This window comes from Siniperca chuatsi, linkage group LG6 (assembly GCF_020085105.1).
Source record: "Siniperca chuatsi isolate FFG_IHB_CAS linkage group LG6, ASM2008510v1, whole genome shotgun sequence".
NCBI lineage: Eukaryota > Metazoa > Chordata > Actinopteri > Centrarchiformes > Sinipercidae > Siniperca > Siniperca chuatsi.
The window spans coordinates 25262182-25279467 of record NC_058047.1 but is presented as its reverse complement, the minus strand read 5'-3'; the positions used below and the strand labels follow the sequence as shown (position 1 = coordinate 25279467).

General features: G+C 40.4%; 3 protein-coding genes across 11 annotated transcripts in view; 2 read left to right on the top strand and 1 right to left on the bottom strand.

Moving 5' to 3' along the window:
- The first annotated feature begins 424 nt into the window (after positions 1–424).
- zgc:172121 (uncharacterized protein LOC337599 homolog) lies at positions 425–3991 on the top strand. The gene is made up of 8 exons (XM_044199371.1): positions 425–736; positions 1378–1445; positions 1871–2043; positions 2144–2247; positions 2496–2657; positions 2758–2963; positions 3631–3710; positions 3793–3991. Exons 1-8 carry the CDS (start codon positions 632–634, stop codon positions 3879–3881), a joined length of 987 nt encoding a protein of 328 aa, XP_044055306.1. The 5' UTR covers positions 425–631; the 3' UTR covers positions 3882–3991.
- Positions 3933–9731, bottom strand: LOC122877602 (basic immunoglobulin-like variable motif-containing protein). Of its 3 annotated transcripts, XR_006378291.1 has the most exons (12): positions 9564–9731; positions 8598–9154; positions 8241–8370; positions 7985–8080; positions 7789–7893; positions 7604–7698; positions 7387–7519; positions 6937–7020; positions 6757–6853; positions 6356–6662; positions 4883–4932; positions 3933–4794 (listed from the first exon to the last, which is right to left on the bottom strand). XR_006378291.1 is itself a non-coding variant. In XM_044199367.1 (11 exons), exons 2-10 carry the CDS (start codon positions 9082–9084, stop codon positions 6360–6362), a joined length of 1530 nt encoding a protein of 509 aa, XP_044055302.1. In that variant the 5' UTR covers positions 9085–9154; positions 9564–9731; the 3' UTR covers positions 3933–4932; positions 6356–6359. The 3 variants fall into 3 exon arrangements, 2 of the variants coding, with proteins under 2 accessions (XP_044055302.1, XP_044055301.1); XM_044199367.1 differs by having other exon boundaries at positions 3933–4932; XM_044199366.1 differs by having other exon boundaries at positions 3933–6662; positions 9564–9730.
- A 142-nt stretch (positions 9732–9873) lies between these two features.
- The window catches only part of si:ch211-201h21.5 (uncharacterized protein LOC555526 homolog), a 29278-nt gene continuing 21865 nt past the window's right edge, over positions 9874–17286 (top strand). For 6 of the 7 annotated variants that reach the window (XM_044199377.1, XM_044199378.1, XM_044199376.1 and 3 more), the window contains exons 1-4: positions 15921–16251; positions 16683–16865; positions 16944–17055; positions 17131–17267. In XM_044199377.1, the coding sequence (XP_044055312.1) occupies positions 16069–16251; positions 16683–16865; positions 16944–17055; positions 17131–17267 (615 nt within the window). In that variant the 5' untranslated portion in view covers positions 15921–16068. Of the gene's footprint in view, positions 10010–15920; positions 16252–16682; positions 16866–16943; positions 17056–17130; positions 17268–17286 lie in introns of those variants that run through there. The other variant, XM_044199374.1, reaches the window with a different exon arrangement.

Here is a 17286-nt window from a genome sequence, read left to right as displayed (position 1 = left end):
TTGCGAGAGAAAGTCAACGAGGTTTAACCACTTCAACCTTTACCAGTGAAGCAAAATGTTTACAAAAATACCGATTTCAAAAGTAACATTAAGTATACAATATAAAATAAAGTAGTCATACACGTCAGAAGCACCACGCAATTACTTTAATTTACATACGTGAATATGAATAAGGTAGGTTGAGTGATGGAAATGTTGATATCTCGTAAAAACTGCAAAATTACAGGACGCTGTTAGCTTTGTTCAAGTGGTAATTTTTCATTTCAGGGTAGAATATCACAAGAACTGACAAATTCACGTACTGGGCTACGTTTATATGCAACCCATCACAGCTTCTGGCTCTACCTCATTGTTTAATACGCCATCTAGTGGTGATATTGTAGAGGTCGGAATCACCTTAATTTTTAAAATTTCGAGCGTCTTTAAATGCAACCGTTGCACCTTTTCTATTACCCGGAACAACAGTCTTAAAAGTAACACGAAGTATTTCATGTACAGCACTATATTGTGTGCAGTAGACGTTTGATTTATTTTTTTAAAAGCAGTCTATGTTAATAGATGTATCCCCTCGACTGTATGTGTTTAGAGTGAACAGGAGTGTTGGACATAACTTCAGTGCCTGTGTTCCTCTATGGGTTCCTCTGCTCGCCTAAGACATTACATGAATGATAATGGACCATTAATCTTGGATGGCGGACTAGCAACTGAATTGGAAGCGCAAGGAGTCAAATTACAGGTAAAAGATAAAATAAATGAAGAATACAGTCACTTATTCTATCAGTCAGCATTAGCTTCTTATTTAAATTCTCACTTCCCAGCACGTATGCTGCACCGCACAGGTTCATGCTCACGACTAGCCGTTTTTTTATTATGTAATTTTAGCCAATAAAAATGATATGTATTTTGTTGGCCATGTGATTTAAATGCAGCCAAAATGGGATCTGTCACTCTTACATTATTATATATTATACTTTTGGATGAATATTATTGATACTGTTAGCTGCATTTTAATGTTGTTGCTGGCTGCAGTAAAGCTAATTTTTCTCATTTTCTATACTGTTGGCTGATTTAATTTGCTGTATTACAATGCATTGTATTTTAACCGCTCATTATAGGTTTTTAAAATCTTCATCTGCAAAGTAACTAGTAACTACAGCTGCCAAATAAATGATGTGGAGTATTAAGTACCCACAGCATTAAGTAGCATACTCAACTAACCCTACTCAAGTGCATTACAAGTAGCTCAGAATTGAACTTAAATCCAGTACTTTAGTAAATGTACTTCAGTATCATTAATATTTCTCTTATCAGTCAAACACATCCAAATTTGAAAAGCTAGTACTGAAATGTCTGTGTCTGTGTGTCTCACACACCTAGGGAGATCCTTTGTGGAGCGCCAGGCTTTTGCATACTAATCCCCAGGCCATAAGAGATGCTCATTACAGGTAGGTCCATGCAAAATATTCGAGCTGCAAAGATTAGTCTATAAATTGATTAGTCGATCGAAAGAAAATGCAATTATTTTGATAATCGACTGATAGTTTAAGTAATTTTCAAGCAAACATTCTCCTGTTCCAGCTTCTCAAATGAGCGAATTTTCTACTTTTCTTAGTCTTACATTATAGTACATTGAACATTTTGGGGTTTTGGACTGTTGGTCGTACAAAAGTCATTTAATGTCATCACCTTGTGCTCTAGGATGTTGTGATGGGCATTTTTCACAGTTTTGGGATTTTTTTATAGACCATAATTATAGATTAATCAACAATGATAATAATCGTTAGTTGCAGCCCAACAAAATATTGATAAACAACTGTAGGAAAGAGTTTTTAAAACGTACCCACAGTTCATAGATGTGATGTATCAACAGGTTTCTCCTCAGTGGGGCTGATGTCATCACAACAGCTACATACCAGGCAAGTATTGCAGGATTCATCAATCACCTGGACGTGAGCTCTGAACGCGCCAGAGAGCTGCTGATGTCTGGAGTTCAACTGGCCAAAGAGACAGCAGAGAGATTTGTCTCTGACTGTCGTCCAACAGGTACAAAACTCTACTATACTATATTTTTGAAGCTGTGAAACACAGTCTCTCTGGAAGCTATGATGCTATTTCATTGGGTTTTGTTTATTTATCTCTCAAGGGCAGAGATGTCCCTTGGTGGCAGGCTCTGTTGGACCGTACGGGGCCTTTCTGCACAACGGCTCCGAGTACACTGGAGCTTATGCAGAGGAGATGAGTATTGAAGTGAGTGGCTCTCAGCTGCTCATACTGGTCACATAAGACGTAACATGATGCATGCTGTGTGAAGGTGACAAATAAAAAATGAAAACATGATAACAGACTGTTGACTTATTTAATACTTATTACTCATGTATTTCTTAACTTGTTCAGTGTTGGTTATGGTGTATCTCTGTATGTTCCGTTTATAGATTAATTTACTGTAGAATTAAGTGATAACCAATGGTCTCAGGTGTCTTTTTTTCTCTTCCAAGGAGCTTAAAGTTTGGCATCGGCCGCAGATCGACGGCTTAGCAGCAGCAGGAGCTGATTTCATTGCTTTTGAGACAATCCCAAGTGCCAAAGAAGCGGAGGCTCTGGTTGAGCTGCTCAGAGAGTTCCCAAATTCTAAAGCCTGGCTCTCCTTCTCTTGTAAGGTAACCATTGCTGATAAGCAGTATAAGTAGTGTTGATTCATTCTTAACTGCTGTGCAGTGTATCAAAATGACTCTTGTTTTGGTACAAAAACACTGTCAGGATGGGAAGTGTATATCAGACGGCAGCCTGTTCACCGATGCAGTGCAGATTGCGAATAGATCCACGCAGCTGGTTGCCGTAGGAGTCAACTGCTGTTCACCAGCGCTGGTGGAGCCGCTGCTGGACTCTGCCAGCTCACTGCTGAGCCCAGACATGAGCTGGGTGGTGTACCCCAACAGTGGAGAGGAGTGGAACACTGAGCAGGGGTGAGTCTGTAGTCAAGGAGTTTCAATAATAAGATCACAGCTTTGACTATCACTGTGTTTTCATGTGACATGTCAGACTCTCCTTTAACAAAATACTGGACATCTTTTGCTCACTTATTCAAAGTCACCATGCAAAGGGCCAAAAAACCTGATCCTACTTAACAATACCCATATCTTGTTTTTAGAGGTGTAGTTAATCTGTCTTTATCTTCTAAATGTTTGTGGTAACGCGTAACTACAGTACATACTATATAATGGTAAAAAGCAAAGCTTCACTGAATACATTTAGCCGTTTTGTACAGTTTATGGCAGGATGGCAAGTTTTTAGAAACATTTGCATTAACCAGATTTAAAGTGACGTGTAAAATGAACAAGTGAATTTGCAGATTAAGAACAAAACATATGATCAGTTTATGATACATTTTTTATAAATTAAATTGCCCACAGTATGCAAAGTAATACACATCAGCGCCACCTACACCATTTTACAAGTTCATGCATTAAAAATAATAATATAACATTATATAATAACACTCTGAAAGGAGGACATCCTGCATAATGAGTATCTTTCATACTGTACTCTTTTGTATTTTTACTTAACTTTTTACAGCATTTTTACAATGTGGTATTGCTACTTTTGTGTCATGTTTTCTTTTTCCATACAAAGGTGGCTAACATCAGAGAAAGCATCAGCATTAATACCTGAACTAAGTCGTGCATGGATGAAGCAAGGTGCTGCTTTGATAGGTAAGGTGAACTGTTTTCTCTTCCGTTCGTTTTTTGTCCTGTTTATTGCATTTTCTCTGATGAGCGTCTCTTTGTCCATTAGGGGGTTGCTGCCGTATCGGTCCCGCTCACGTAGCAGAGTTACGACAACAGTTAAAAGGAAGTTGCACGTCTCCCGCCTCTGCAGTGTGACTGGATGGACAAAGTAATGATGATTGTTGTAAAGAAAGATGCCTGTTCCAGGACTTTCTAAAAATCTTAATTTATTGGAAAATAAATAAATAAACCACTACATCAAATGACACGATGACATCTGTGTTGGGTCAGAGACAAATGGCACCACAAAGGTGCAAACAGAATAAATAGTGGTTGTACATAAACATGAAAGTAAACCATGCAGTCTTCACTTTCTGTGGTTTCACATTTTGAATGATTTTGAGCGATTGAGGGATTCCACGATCACGTCTGTACAGCTCCCGTCTTTTAAAAATTGGGATCATCTACACAACAGTCTTACTGTAGGTTTCACAAAGCACAAAAAAATGTCAGCTGCATTCACAACACTTTGCCAGCATTTCCACTGAACTAACCACTGTACGCCAGGCGCAAAACAAGCCCACTTACCTGTACAATGAATTATGGAAGTGTGTCACCTTTGAACAGAATTTACAGGAAATGTGTCAGTCATGTGTTTCCTAGACGGCACTAGTTGAACATAATATGCACTCTTACAGTATCACTGCAGTGAGTTTAAGATGAGGCGATATAACCGTAAAGAGAAATGTGATTAGTAGTAGGATGAAAAAAAAAATCCTGTAGTGTGAACACCTAGTCTCCCTCTTTCAGTATGACACAGGGATGGACAAAATAACAGAAACACCTTACAATACAGTGGCCGTGAATTTAATACCGCTCAATAAAGCTTGTGTTGCAATTCAGTTTTTAAAAAAGAAGTTCATTTTTGAGGCCGTAGTTTGATGTGCTGTTAAGAAAATGCCCTGTTAAGCCTTTTTCCCCCCTTTCTTTCACGTAACATACTTTACCCTTGTTTGTAACTGATGCAGCAGCGACGATCTGTGTGCTGTGTGTTTTCTGCCTTAATATGCTGTATTGAAAACATAAAAACAGTAATAGTAAGACCTACAGTATATTGACTGCCACACACTGCTAAATGGTGATTTAATGTGGCTCACTCGTTTAGCTGCCGTTGTTGTTTGAAAGTGGTTGTTGGGGTATCATCACACTGCGTAAGGACAGAAAAGTGGCAAAAAAAAAAAAAGTTACAGTAGGCAGACCCTCACCAACACTGACTTTAACAGAATACTTGATTAAAAGCACTAAAAACTACAATATGGCCCCAAAAATGACGGATGAGATGAATCTACCTCTGACAGTCTTAAAAAACATTCATTCATTCATTCACCGATATGAAAATATCAGTCTGGTGATATTCTAGAATTTTCTTATTTCTACAACATATCCCATGAATAGACCACAACCAACAATGAACTGATCCTATTAAAAAGTGTCTATGTATCCAAAGCCTGATATATCTTATTCCTCTGTGCCACAGAGCGTCGTTGTTCCAAAAACGATTAGAAACACATCAATGAGCCACACTGTTGTACTGGGTTCCTTCATGACAATGACGTGGGCACTTTAGTTTATTTTCAGTTAATCCCACGTACACTGTCCGTGAATACTCACTAGTGCACCAAATGTGTATTAATCTGCCGCTGAAAATAGTCCCCAACAAACACTATTTACTGTTTGAGTAACATTTGCTAAAAACTACACTGCCCAGCTGAAATTACTTAATTACTTTACTTTTTTAAAGCAAGTATAATCAACATTTTTTATCACATATTTTTAATCACTCAGTATTAAATGGCATTGAAAACACTGTGACAATGTGAAAGGCGTCGCTCATAGTGATGAACCTACATATAATTATCGCCTGAATCTGCAGCTCCCCTCGGCTTCGTGGAGCTTCACAGAGCGTTTCAGCTCATTGTTTGACTGTCCGGCTGCAACTTCACTGTTTTGGTTCACTCTCACCGCTCCCACAGCATCGTGTTCAGCCGCAGCAGGCAGCTGTTTTCAGAGAAAAAGCTCTAAAAACCCACTGTACACTACCTGCTCAGCACCGAACAGCAGAAAGACACAGTTAGCTACTTGCTGGTGAACATATTTAGCAGCTAGAGGGCCAGATATTTCCCTCAGGAGTTGGTGGAGACCAAAACCAGAGCTAAAAGAGAGTGAATATTGGATGACACACTTATGGTTGCTCCGTAACTGCGGAATGTATGAATAAGCAACTGTTTGCTAACAAGTTCACCATATTTACTTAAAAGGTGATGATATGTCAGTGTTGTGTTCACGACTTGTTTCTGCTGCCCCCAAGTGTCCAAACAAATCTGTAAAAACTATATATTTCAAGATTTACGTCTTCAGTAGTAACAAATGGGCTGAGTGCCACAGACAGGGTAAGGAAGTCAGAGAGTATTGCGAGACAGACTAACACATTGTTGGTTTTGGTCTTTTCGTGGGAATTGTTGGCAGTAAAATATAGAATAACACCAGACTTGTTCTTTTAAAATGTATCTTAGGGCGACTGTATTGTATTGTAATGTCTGTTATTTAACCCCCCGTATGTCTCAATAAACCTTTTCAGTCTGTGATGTCTTCTTCAAGATCGCTGTCAGGGGAGCTCCTCTGTCTGTACTCTGTAGTGTTGGACAGGCGTTTCCAGCTGGTGTCTTTCTGACTTCCCATACTGTGTGAGCGTCCCAGGTAGGCCAGGCGCTTGGATGACGTTCTCTCCTCCGTTTCCTCGGCGACGCTTCCGTGGGCTCGCTCTGTGCCGGAGTGGTGGAAGTCGTGGCGCAGGTTCTCCAAGTTTAGAGCCCAGGGGCCGAGCTTCTGCCAGTTCACCCTCTGGAAGGCCATGATGCAGTGCAGGTTGCCACCTACCTGTGAGCCAGGGAACATGATTTTAGTTAGGCTCTCCCCCGGTCATGTTAACATAATCAGCAACATTTAAAATAACAGGTGTGAGATGGGGAACCTTTTTGGTTTTGCGGCGCTGAATCCCCCTCTCTGTGTGACGTATGTCCAGGTATTCTGGATTTTGTGTGTTGAGGTCAGTCACAATGTCCAGCCATCTGAAAAGAGAGGCTTGATGTTAAACAGCTCAACTACAGTACATGATAACATATGGCGGAGACTAAACAAAGACAGAACTTACTTTTTACAGTGAATAGCTGGATGTTTCCTACTGGGTTCACCAATGAGGATCCAGTACTCCATTTCATTTGTGGGTAGAGGGCCCCTTTGCACAAAAAAGAACAACACTTTATGAACTCTTTAGGCCTGAAAAGATTAGTCAATCAGTCAATTTTTCAAATCAACAGAAAGATAATCAGAAACTATTTTGGTAATTGTAAGATTGTTTTAGCCATTTTCAAGCAAAAACTGTCAAAACATTCTCTCGTTACGGCTTCTCTTATGTGATGATTTTCTCCTTTTATCTGTTTTACATGATTGCAAATTGAATATATTTGGATTTTAAACTTTTAGTGAGACAAAACAAGTAATCACTGACATTTTATAGACTAAACAACTAATCAATTTTAAAAAATCATCAGATTAATCAATAATGAAAATAATCGACTTAAACTGCAGTGATGTGACCTACCTATAAGCCTTTGCTGCTTTGAGTGGTGTGGCTTCGAAGCCCACTGGGCAGAAGTAGTGGTTCTGGCAGTGGTAAATGTAGGCCATAGACTCATCCTTCAGCCCTTGTGTCAGTTTCATCAACGCTCCTTCAGCTAAAAAGATTTGAGTGGTTATCACTTTTGTTTTATCTCTTTTTGAGCAGACATGCTGTTGGGTTTGACAGCTGAGGGACTCACCTGTTTCTCCTGCTGTCTTGTGTTTTCCATGTGGTTTGTACAGAATGTAGGAGCAACCTCGCACGCGGAAATTGTCGTTGATTTGTCTGAACCACCTGTAAGAACAATGCACCCATTACCATGCTGCATACATTTCCAAAAATTAAGTGGTCATTTAAAAAGACTGTACAAGTGGTTTTGTGTACCGCATTAGAGTAGCATTGCCAGTGAAAGGACCAAACTTGATTTCTTCAAAAGGTGGCTGAAAACCCAGAATATGCAGAGCCTCCTCCTGAGAGATGGGTGGAAGACTAGCAATGCAAATAAATTATATTTATTAATAAATATCCACGTGTCTCAGGAGCTGCTTACATGAAGTCTGATAGACATTACGCTGCTCACCTCCCTGCACCCAGAGTGCTGTACAAGAAATTCCAGCAGGACACCAATGAAGAGATTCCACATGAAGTCTTGTACTGTGGCCGACTGATGCAGTACCTGAAGCAGAAAATAATCCCCAGAATATACAAATCCACAGAATAAATTATATTAAACTGAAAATGTTTTGGAACTAACAGCACTCCTACAGCCTACAGATGTGAAGCTCACTTCACTGGGTTTCTCTTTAAAACTACTGAGGCACTAAATATAACATTACCATCTTCTGAGGTCTAGCACTTTTCTCTGTTTGATCTCCTCCAGTGAGGCATGCGGAGGGACGTCTTGCAGATTTCGGCTGGGTCTGTCTGATGACTTCATCTTCTTGGTGCTGCTTTTCTTCACATTGCCTGAAATACAGCATCAGTCAATGTAGGCTAAACCAGGATTTAAATTGTTCAGCAATTAAAGAGCAAAAAAAAAAAAAAAATCTAAACATTTCATGGTATTTAAAACATGGCAGCTTTGGGTGATGGCCAAATTACTGTGCATGAGTGAACAGCCAAACAGCCAGTTTAACTTTCTGACAAATTGTATACATTTATATAACAGGCTTCTATAATACAATTTTTCTTACTTGTTCTTATTTTTCTAGTGAGCACAGCATTGAAGTCTGTGGTATCAATCTCCCAGGCCAAAATAGGCTTAGTGTGGCCGGAGGACACTTCCACCATGTCACATTCCCCATCTGATCCCACATGGGCCCCTCCAGGTTGGCCAGCGCTGAAGCCAGCTGAGGGTTTGGGCTTCATAAGTGATGACCCATCATCCTGCTTGTTCGGGACCACGTCCCTGGCTGCGTTTGGGGGACAGTACACAGAAGCAGCCTGGTTGAGAAGAGCATAGTCGGAGCAGACTGTGTAGAACTTCTCACGGGAGTGTGTGACCGGGCAGGTCCACGGCAGGTGGAGTTCGGCACTGGAAGCCCTCCTTACTCTCACAGCGTCCCGGGCAAAGGAGCTGATCAGACTGTGTTCCTCTTCCCCATCGGTGGGCCTTTGCAGCCCTGACGGCTCTGCTGGCCCAGGTAGGTTTGCTCCTTGACCTTCTGATGTATTAGGCATTGAACAGTTATATGATGGATGGCAGAATTAGCTGAGGCTGTTTGTGATGTTGAAGTGATGGCTGTCTTTTCTGGGGATGAAAGGACAGGCATTTTTAGATACACTACAGAGATATAAAGGGAAGATGGAGGTGCAGTGATAGAGACCCAACACGGTGGACTCAGGGAACATCTGATCACATAAACAATCTTTGTACAACAAAGTCGTAACACTGAATGTCATTGTTTTAACTTACAGTGACATTAGACTGCATCATACAACATTACCTTTAACCTATAATAAGTCACCTAGTATGTAAACAGCCTGCAGTGGCTCTTAATACCCGCCTGTATTTAGCTGCAGGGTTATTGAACATTAACTAACATTACACCCGTAAAGCCGCTGTAGTCGAGATGAACACACAGCTAAAGATATCAGTGCTGTACTGTAGTTAGCAGAAGTAAACACGCCCAGCTGTTACGTTATTTTTTTCATCATACCTTGTGCAATGTCTTAGTACCAAACGGGGCTTGGAATGTCAAAACGTCAAACTAATCACATATTACTAAATCTAGGTGCACATTAGCTTGGGACATGTTAAAAATGAACGATAATAAAACCGAGACGTCGTCCTCTTGACCCATATCCTCTTCCTGTGCAGGTTTAACGGACTGTACCATTCTGAGTACCAACCGGGGTGTCCAAAAACAATTGAAGCTAGATAACAACATAAAAACACTCAAGAAAGTGATTAGGTCAAATACAAAAGTCATTTCGCGTATACAAAACCGTATTTTATTGCATTATATGAAAACTACTGTAAATGTACATGCCAATTTCTTAGTTCTTACAACCCGTGTTAGTAAACCATGGAATGAGCCTACAACTCAAAGCAATCACGGGAGCGATTACGGTAGCACTTTAAACTTTACTTCACAGACTGAAGGTAAGTGTCCATTTTTACTGGCGACGAGTGTACTTTACACCTTCAAAAGCTAAAACAGTAATTCCACCATCTTCTAACAACTTTAAAATAAATAACACATGCTAAAATATTGACTCAGACTTTATTATAGCAACGTTTAACTACAAAATGGTCGAGTAATATAATTTCTTAGTTTGTTGTTGTGCAAAACACATACACTTATCTACTAATGTAAACACTGACATAACATAGAGGCCCATATACCTAGCCAACTCTTCCATGTTTACTAGGCTGTGCAAATTGTGTTCAGTTGGAGTAAAGTGATTGTGTGTAAATAACCTTATGGGAATGAATACATACTGCCTATAGGCCAGTTCATTCTATTTATAATAAATAATAATAATAATAATAATAACTTTATTTGTATAGCACACTTCATGCAAAGATGCAGCCCTAAGTGCTTCACAAGACAAATCATATCAATAATAAATAACAAAGGCAATAGAAAGAAAGGAAAAGTGGAAAAAAGCAAACAGAAACAGTTTGATAAATGATACCAACAACGTCAACCAAATTAAAAGCCAAGTTAAAAAGATAGGTCTGTAATTTTCTTTTTTACCAAGGGAGTTTGCTGTCCTGAGATCCAAGGGGAGGGGGCACCACAGTTTAGGCCATAAAAACAGAAAGCAGCCTTACCAGATTTCTTATGGGACACTTTAGAAACTTCTAAAAGAAAGGCAGTGGAAGATCTGAGAGTTCTTGTTGGGACATAAAATGAGAGGCAGTCGTTAAAGTATGAGGGTGTTAGATTACGTAAGGCTTTGTAGCTAAGTAAAAAGGATTTTATAATCAATTCTAAAAGATAAAGGTAGCCAGTGCTGTCATGCAAGCAGAGGGGTAATGTGATCTCTCTTTTTTTGCATTGGTCAAAATCCTGGCTGCAGCGTTCTGAATTATCTGTAATTTTCTTAAAGACTTTTTAGGGACACCAGTAAAAAGAGAGGTGCAGTAGTCTAAGCGACTAGTAATAAAAGCATGTATCAGCATTTCAGCATCATTCTGAGTTCTAAATTATGTTTTTGTCACCTTGTTAAAATGGCTAATAAAATTAAGACCAGTCTAAAACCCCTCCCAGATCAGTGACATGTATTTTGATTTGCTTGGACAGGCTAGCAAGCACTGACTCAAGTCTCTGCCTCTCTGCTTTTGGATTGAGTAGAACAAGTAGAATTTCTGTTTTCTGCTTGTTTCTTTTTAGAAAAGTTTTACTTATCCAAATGTTAATGTCAGTGAGACAGGTAAAAAGACCATTTAAGGAACTGTGGTTCTCTGGCGAAACAGAGATGTAAAGTTGTATATTGTCTGCATAACAGTAATATTTGAAATTATGGTGATTAATTATGTTGCCCAGAAGGAGCATGTATAAAGAAAAGAGAAAAGGACCCAGAATGCTTCTCTGAGGAACGCCATATTCGATTTCAAGTGTCTGTGACACAAAGTAAACTAACAAAGAATTTTCTTTCAGACAGGTATAAGCGAAACCAGTCAAGCACTGTGACAAAGAGACCCACCCATTTCTCAAGTCATGGCAATTTAATCGCAAGTGATTAAAATGCCATGATCGATCATATACAAATACAATCTTCTCAAGAAGTTTACTTATAAAAGGCAGATTTGAGATAGGCCTGTAGATAGGTTTCTTAAGGAGGAGTTTTACCAGAGCATTTTTAAAAGCATAGGGGAAAGTACCTAATTGCAGTGATGCATTGATTATTCTTGTTGTTTCATGAGAGATGCACTGGAAGCTGAATTTAAACAGGTTTGTAGGAACGGGGTCTAGTGCACATGTGGATGACTTCATTTTGTTTATGGTGACAGCAATTTCATCATCTGTTGACAAACTAAAGGATATCATAGTAGATGGAGGCTCACCCTTCCAGTAGATCACAGAGAGTTGATGAATCTGCATTTGTAATACTAGATCTAATGCAGTCGATGTTTTCGATAATAAATAAAGCAAATTCCTGGCATTTGAGAACTGAGGCTTTATCATTTAAACTGAAGGTCAGAGATTGGTTCAAAAGAGTGTTTATCGTGGAGAAGAGGACTTTGGGGTTGTGTTTGTTATCAGTAATGACCTTTGAGTAATGACCTTTGATAAGTGAGCTTGTCTTTCTTTTCATTATTGTAGATTCTCATGTGAGACTTGTGGATGTAGATATTTAGTTTACTTTTTCTCCACTGTCTCTCTGCCCTGCGACAGTTTCTTTTTAGCTGGCAAATAGCAGCAGTTTTCCAAGGTGATTTGTGGGCTACCTGTCATTTTTAAATTCTTAAGTTTCAAAAGAAGACCATAACTTATTAACATCATGCACTAGATCATCAACTTAGCAAGCATTTGATGGAGGAAAAGTATTCATAATATCTAAAAACCTAGTCCTAGCATAGTTATCAAGGATTCACTTTACAACAACAGACTCATTACACTGTTTTGATGCAGACATACTAGCAGTAAAAAAAACACAGAAATAGTCAGAGACGGGAACATCAGTGATATTAAGCCGATCGATCGATCAAGCCAGATGAAACCGATCAGTTAGCTAAACTTCAAGCATGCCTTAAGGACATAAATTATTTTAAAGTAAGTTATTGTACTTGGCCCCAAACATCTCCGAAACTCATATATAGATATAGTTACTCTAGATGGCATTGACGCGTTAAAATCCGAAAGAACGCAGTAAACTCAATGTTGACGCGTCCAGGGGACACACCATATTTTTTTCCTGACAATGCTACATTGTGAACAACAAATCTGTGTTGAAATCATAGAAATAAACAAAAGAAACCTCACTTTCAAAAAACCTGTTTCTTACCATCTGCGCATATACTGTATCTCTCCAGCACCAAACGGGAAGCAGCAAACTGGGTAGTTACTAGTTACTTTGGTAACGACTGAAAAAACTCCTCAAATACTGTCTCACACACACGCGATAGATGGTGAATTAACAGTGTTATGAGTTGGTGTTTAATTTGGCGTGTATCTGATCCACCAACCAGCACATATTTTAGTCAGAAATCTTAATTTTTGAAACGTTCACCTCTCATTCACACAGTAAAATAGCACTGAACAATGGAGCCTGGTAGCGACAAAATCCAAAATGTGAAGTAGAGAAAGTATGTAAGTACGGAAATACAGTTTGTCTTTATGGATTATACTGATGCCAAATTGACAAGAAGACTGTTGACATATGACACCTTTTAGCTTGTATTTCTAGAGCTATGTGTTTTTGCGGACACGTAAGGAATTGTTAATATGTCATATTTCTTAAAGGGAGTTTGCCGTAATATTTTCCCCGGAGCTTGCAGGGAGCTTCAATTTTATTCAAACTACTAATAATGCAGTAGCCGCGGCCCCTGAGGACCCACAGAAAGGCGCTGCCCCTGATAAAACCACAGGCAGCTGCTGCCCCAGAGGAACCACAGGTAGCTGTGGCCCCTGAGAAACCACAGACTGACATGGCATTGTCTGAAGACTTGAACTGTAAAATGGAGCAGACTGCTAAACCTGAGCAGTCCGTGAAGTCTGCAGCAGTGGAGAGGAAACAGCCCCAGCCAGTTAACCCTTGGCTGAAAATCGACTGGAACCAACATTCAAAAGGGAAATAAGACTGTCTATTGCCAGCAGCTCGATGTGACTGAGTATCCCCAGATCCAGAGAGAGAAACCAGTGTTCCTTCATTTGAAAAGGCATAATATATGTCTGCCCTCAATACGGGAGGGCAGAGGGCAAACCAAAACCTGACATGGCACCCAAAGAAACACAGGTAGCTGTGGCACCCGAGGAAACACAGGCAGTCGCTGTCCCCAAGGAACCAAAGGTAGCTGTGGCACCCAAAGAAACACAGGTAGCTGTGGCACCTGAGGAACCACAGGCAGTCGCTGTTCCCAAGGAACCAAAGGTAGCTGTGGCACCCAAAGAAACACAGGTAGCTGTGGCACCCTAGGAAACACAGGCAGTCGCTGCTCCCACGGAACCAAAGGTAGCTGTGGCACCCAAAGAAACACAGGTAGCTGTGGCACCCTAGGAAACACAGGCAGTCGCTGCTCCCAAGGAACCAAAGGTAGCTGTGGCACCCAAAGAAACACAGGTAGCTGTGGCACCTGAGGAACCACAGGCAGTCGCTGCTCCCAAGGAACCAAAGGTAGCTGTGGCACCCAAAGAAACACAGGTAGCTGTGGCACCCTAGGAAACACAGGCAGTCGCTGCTCCCAAGGAACCAAAGGTAGCTGTGGCACCCAAAGAAACACAAGCATCCGCTGTCCCCAAGGAACCACAGGCAGCTGTGGCACCAGAAGAACCACAACATGTTGTGGCCCCTAAAAAAACAGACAAGGTTTCAAAGGTGAAGTTGCAAAGGTGAAAGCCTTGATTGTCAAAAAAAGGTCCTCGCCAGCAGAAGAAGATCACTGTATGTGAGATAAGGCTGCCTATCATAATCTCCCGAGAGGGCCTGACACAACACCACAGCAGGCTCCAAAGGCCAAGGCCAGCAAATCAGTGGAGGCTTTCTATCAAAAATCAGGGGTTAAAATGACAGAAGTCGCTGAGCTCGACTTCATGGGAGACAAAGATGAGGAGACCACTAGACTCAAAAGTCAGCAGGTGTTTTTGATAACTAAGGTGGAGCGTCTGAAAGAAAGTCTCCAAACTCAGACAGCTCTGAATATACAGGCTGATGTAAGACACGAGACCAGGATCAAGACTCTCCAGCTGGAAATAATTAACAGGGAGCTCTCTGAAAAAGAGACTCTCCGCAAAATTAGAAAGCTGGAGGAAGCTCTTGAAAAAGAATTGAATCAGCAGAAGAAAGTGGAGACTTCCCTGGCCCATCAGAGGGAAGAAAACTCCAGACTGGTGGCTGCGCTGGTCCAGGCAGAGGAGGACCTAAAGAGGGAGACACTCCAGTGGGAAGAGGAAAAGTCCAGTCTCCTGCAAATGATACAACAACAGGCCCTCCAGCAGAAAACCATGGACAGAATTGTCGATCTCGAGCAAAAGATGGCAGTGATCGACAAGAAACCTAAGAGACGTTCTCTGTGGAAAAGATTCCTCCAGGATTTCAAATGAACTGGAGGGACCTCACCATCCTGCTCAGACCTCCTCTGCCACCCCCCCCATTAAATATAAAAGGCGGCACGGTGGTGCAGTGGTTAGCACTGTCACCTCACAGACTGTCTGTGTGGAGTGTGCATGTTCTCCCCATGCCTGCCTGGGTTTACTCCGGGTGCTCCGGTTTCTTCCCACAGTCCAAAGACATGCAGCTTAGGTTAATTGGACACTCTAAACTCCCCTGTGTGACTAATTGTCTAGATAAGAGAAACATCCAAATAATTTAAAATAATAATAATAATAAAAAATAAATAAATAACTGTATTTGAAGGATCTATTTTTCCAAGAAGTGTTCTAAGTTTCACTAAATTGATAATCTTTACTATGATACAAATTAAATATTACTTTCACTTTGTCATTTGATGCTGCTGAAAACTCTGCAGGAAAGAAATAAAATATTGTCTTTATCCTCAATACACAGCAGTGGTGGAATGAAACTAAGTACATTTACTCAAGTACTGTACTTAAGTACAATTTTGACATACTTGAGTATTTCCATTTAATGCTACTATATATCTCTACTCCACTACATTTCAGAGGCAAATATTATACTTGTTACTCCACTACATTTATTTGACACTTACAGTTACTTTTCTCATAAAAAAACATGATGTGCTTATATGATATGACGCACTACTGTGCAGGATCTAAAATTGGCTCCACATTGATAATATTCTTACATGTATTGGTTAGTGATAAAAACAGAATAATATAATATTCTATAAAATACTAACACTTTTAAAGGTGCCATTCTGCATACTGAGTACTTTGACATTTGATACTTTAAGTACATTTTGCTTCTAATGCTCAAACTGAGAAGGAATGCGCCTGACCTCAACCAAACAGCCTTTGAAAGACCTAATGGATTATTTTGATTTTGATTTTGGAAATATGAATTTTACAGAAGACCATGGCAAAGAAGCAGGTGATCATCGACACAGACTGCGGCATAGACGATGCTCAGGCTATAATGATGGCCTTGGCAGCACCCAACATTCAGATCGTGGGCGTTACCTGTGTGTTTGGGAATGCAGCAGTTGAGAATGTGTGTCAGAATGTTCTGAGGGTGCTCTCCATCTGTGAGCGTGAGGGGGTAAGCTCACTGAAGCTTTATTTAAATGACCAGATAAACAATTTTATACCTGAACAGATAGAATGTGAACTCATTGTCTCATTCCTGTGTTGGAGTAGATTTAGTAAGTTTGGTTTTTCAACATGTTCTCCAACCTAAATGATAAAATAGGTTGTTTGTCATTTCCTTCCCAATTGAACCATGTGAGTTTTTTCTTATCTGCTGCCCCTATCAGCAGGATCAGTGCCTTCTAAAATTGTTACAAAATGATTAATATGACAGTAAGAACCAACCAACGTTGACTGTTGATAGGAGATGGGTAATGAGCAGAGGCCTCTACTTTTGTAATAAAGAAAATGAACAGTACGGTTTATACTGTATTATCTCATTCTTGCCTGCAAGTCTGTCAACAAACCCTACTGAAAATAGCACTGAGCAACGTTTGTCTGCAGATTCCAGTGTTTCAAGGTGCTGGTGGTCCTCTGGTTGGAGCCAGTAACCCACTTAGTGACCACTTTGGAAGTGATGGACTTGGGGATGTGATTGAAAACAAAGATCCACAGTGGGAGGAGAAAATCCAGAGCGAGCATGCGGTCAATGCAATGATTAGGCTGGTGACTGAAAACCAGAAGCAGGTGAGAAACTTCTCTGTGGTCTGTCTGTAATGTGCGGCTGCTTTCTGGTGTTGTACCACTAAAATGTTCTTCCCACAGGTCTCCTTGGTGGCCCTTGGCCCGCTCACTAATCTGGCATTGGCTGTCAGACTAGATCCATGTTTTCCCCAAAAGCTCAAAGATCTGTACATTATGGGTGGCAACATGGAAGGTAATACCTCCACATGATTACAGTGTTTGTTTTCGAAACATGTAGGCTTGTGTAACTTGATTTTGTCTTTTGTAGGAATAGGAAATGTGACACTGTGTGCAGAGTTTAACTTTGCAAAGGATCCAGAGTCTGCCTATATTGTTCTTGAAGAGTTTCTCTGCCCAACATACCTGGCATCGTGGGAATATTCCTGCAGAAACGCACTGACGTGGGTAAGATGTGTGCTTGCGA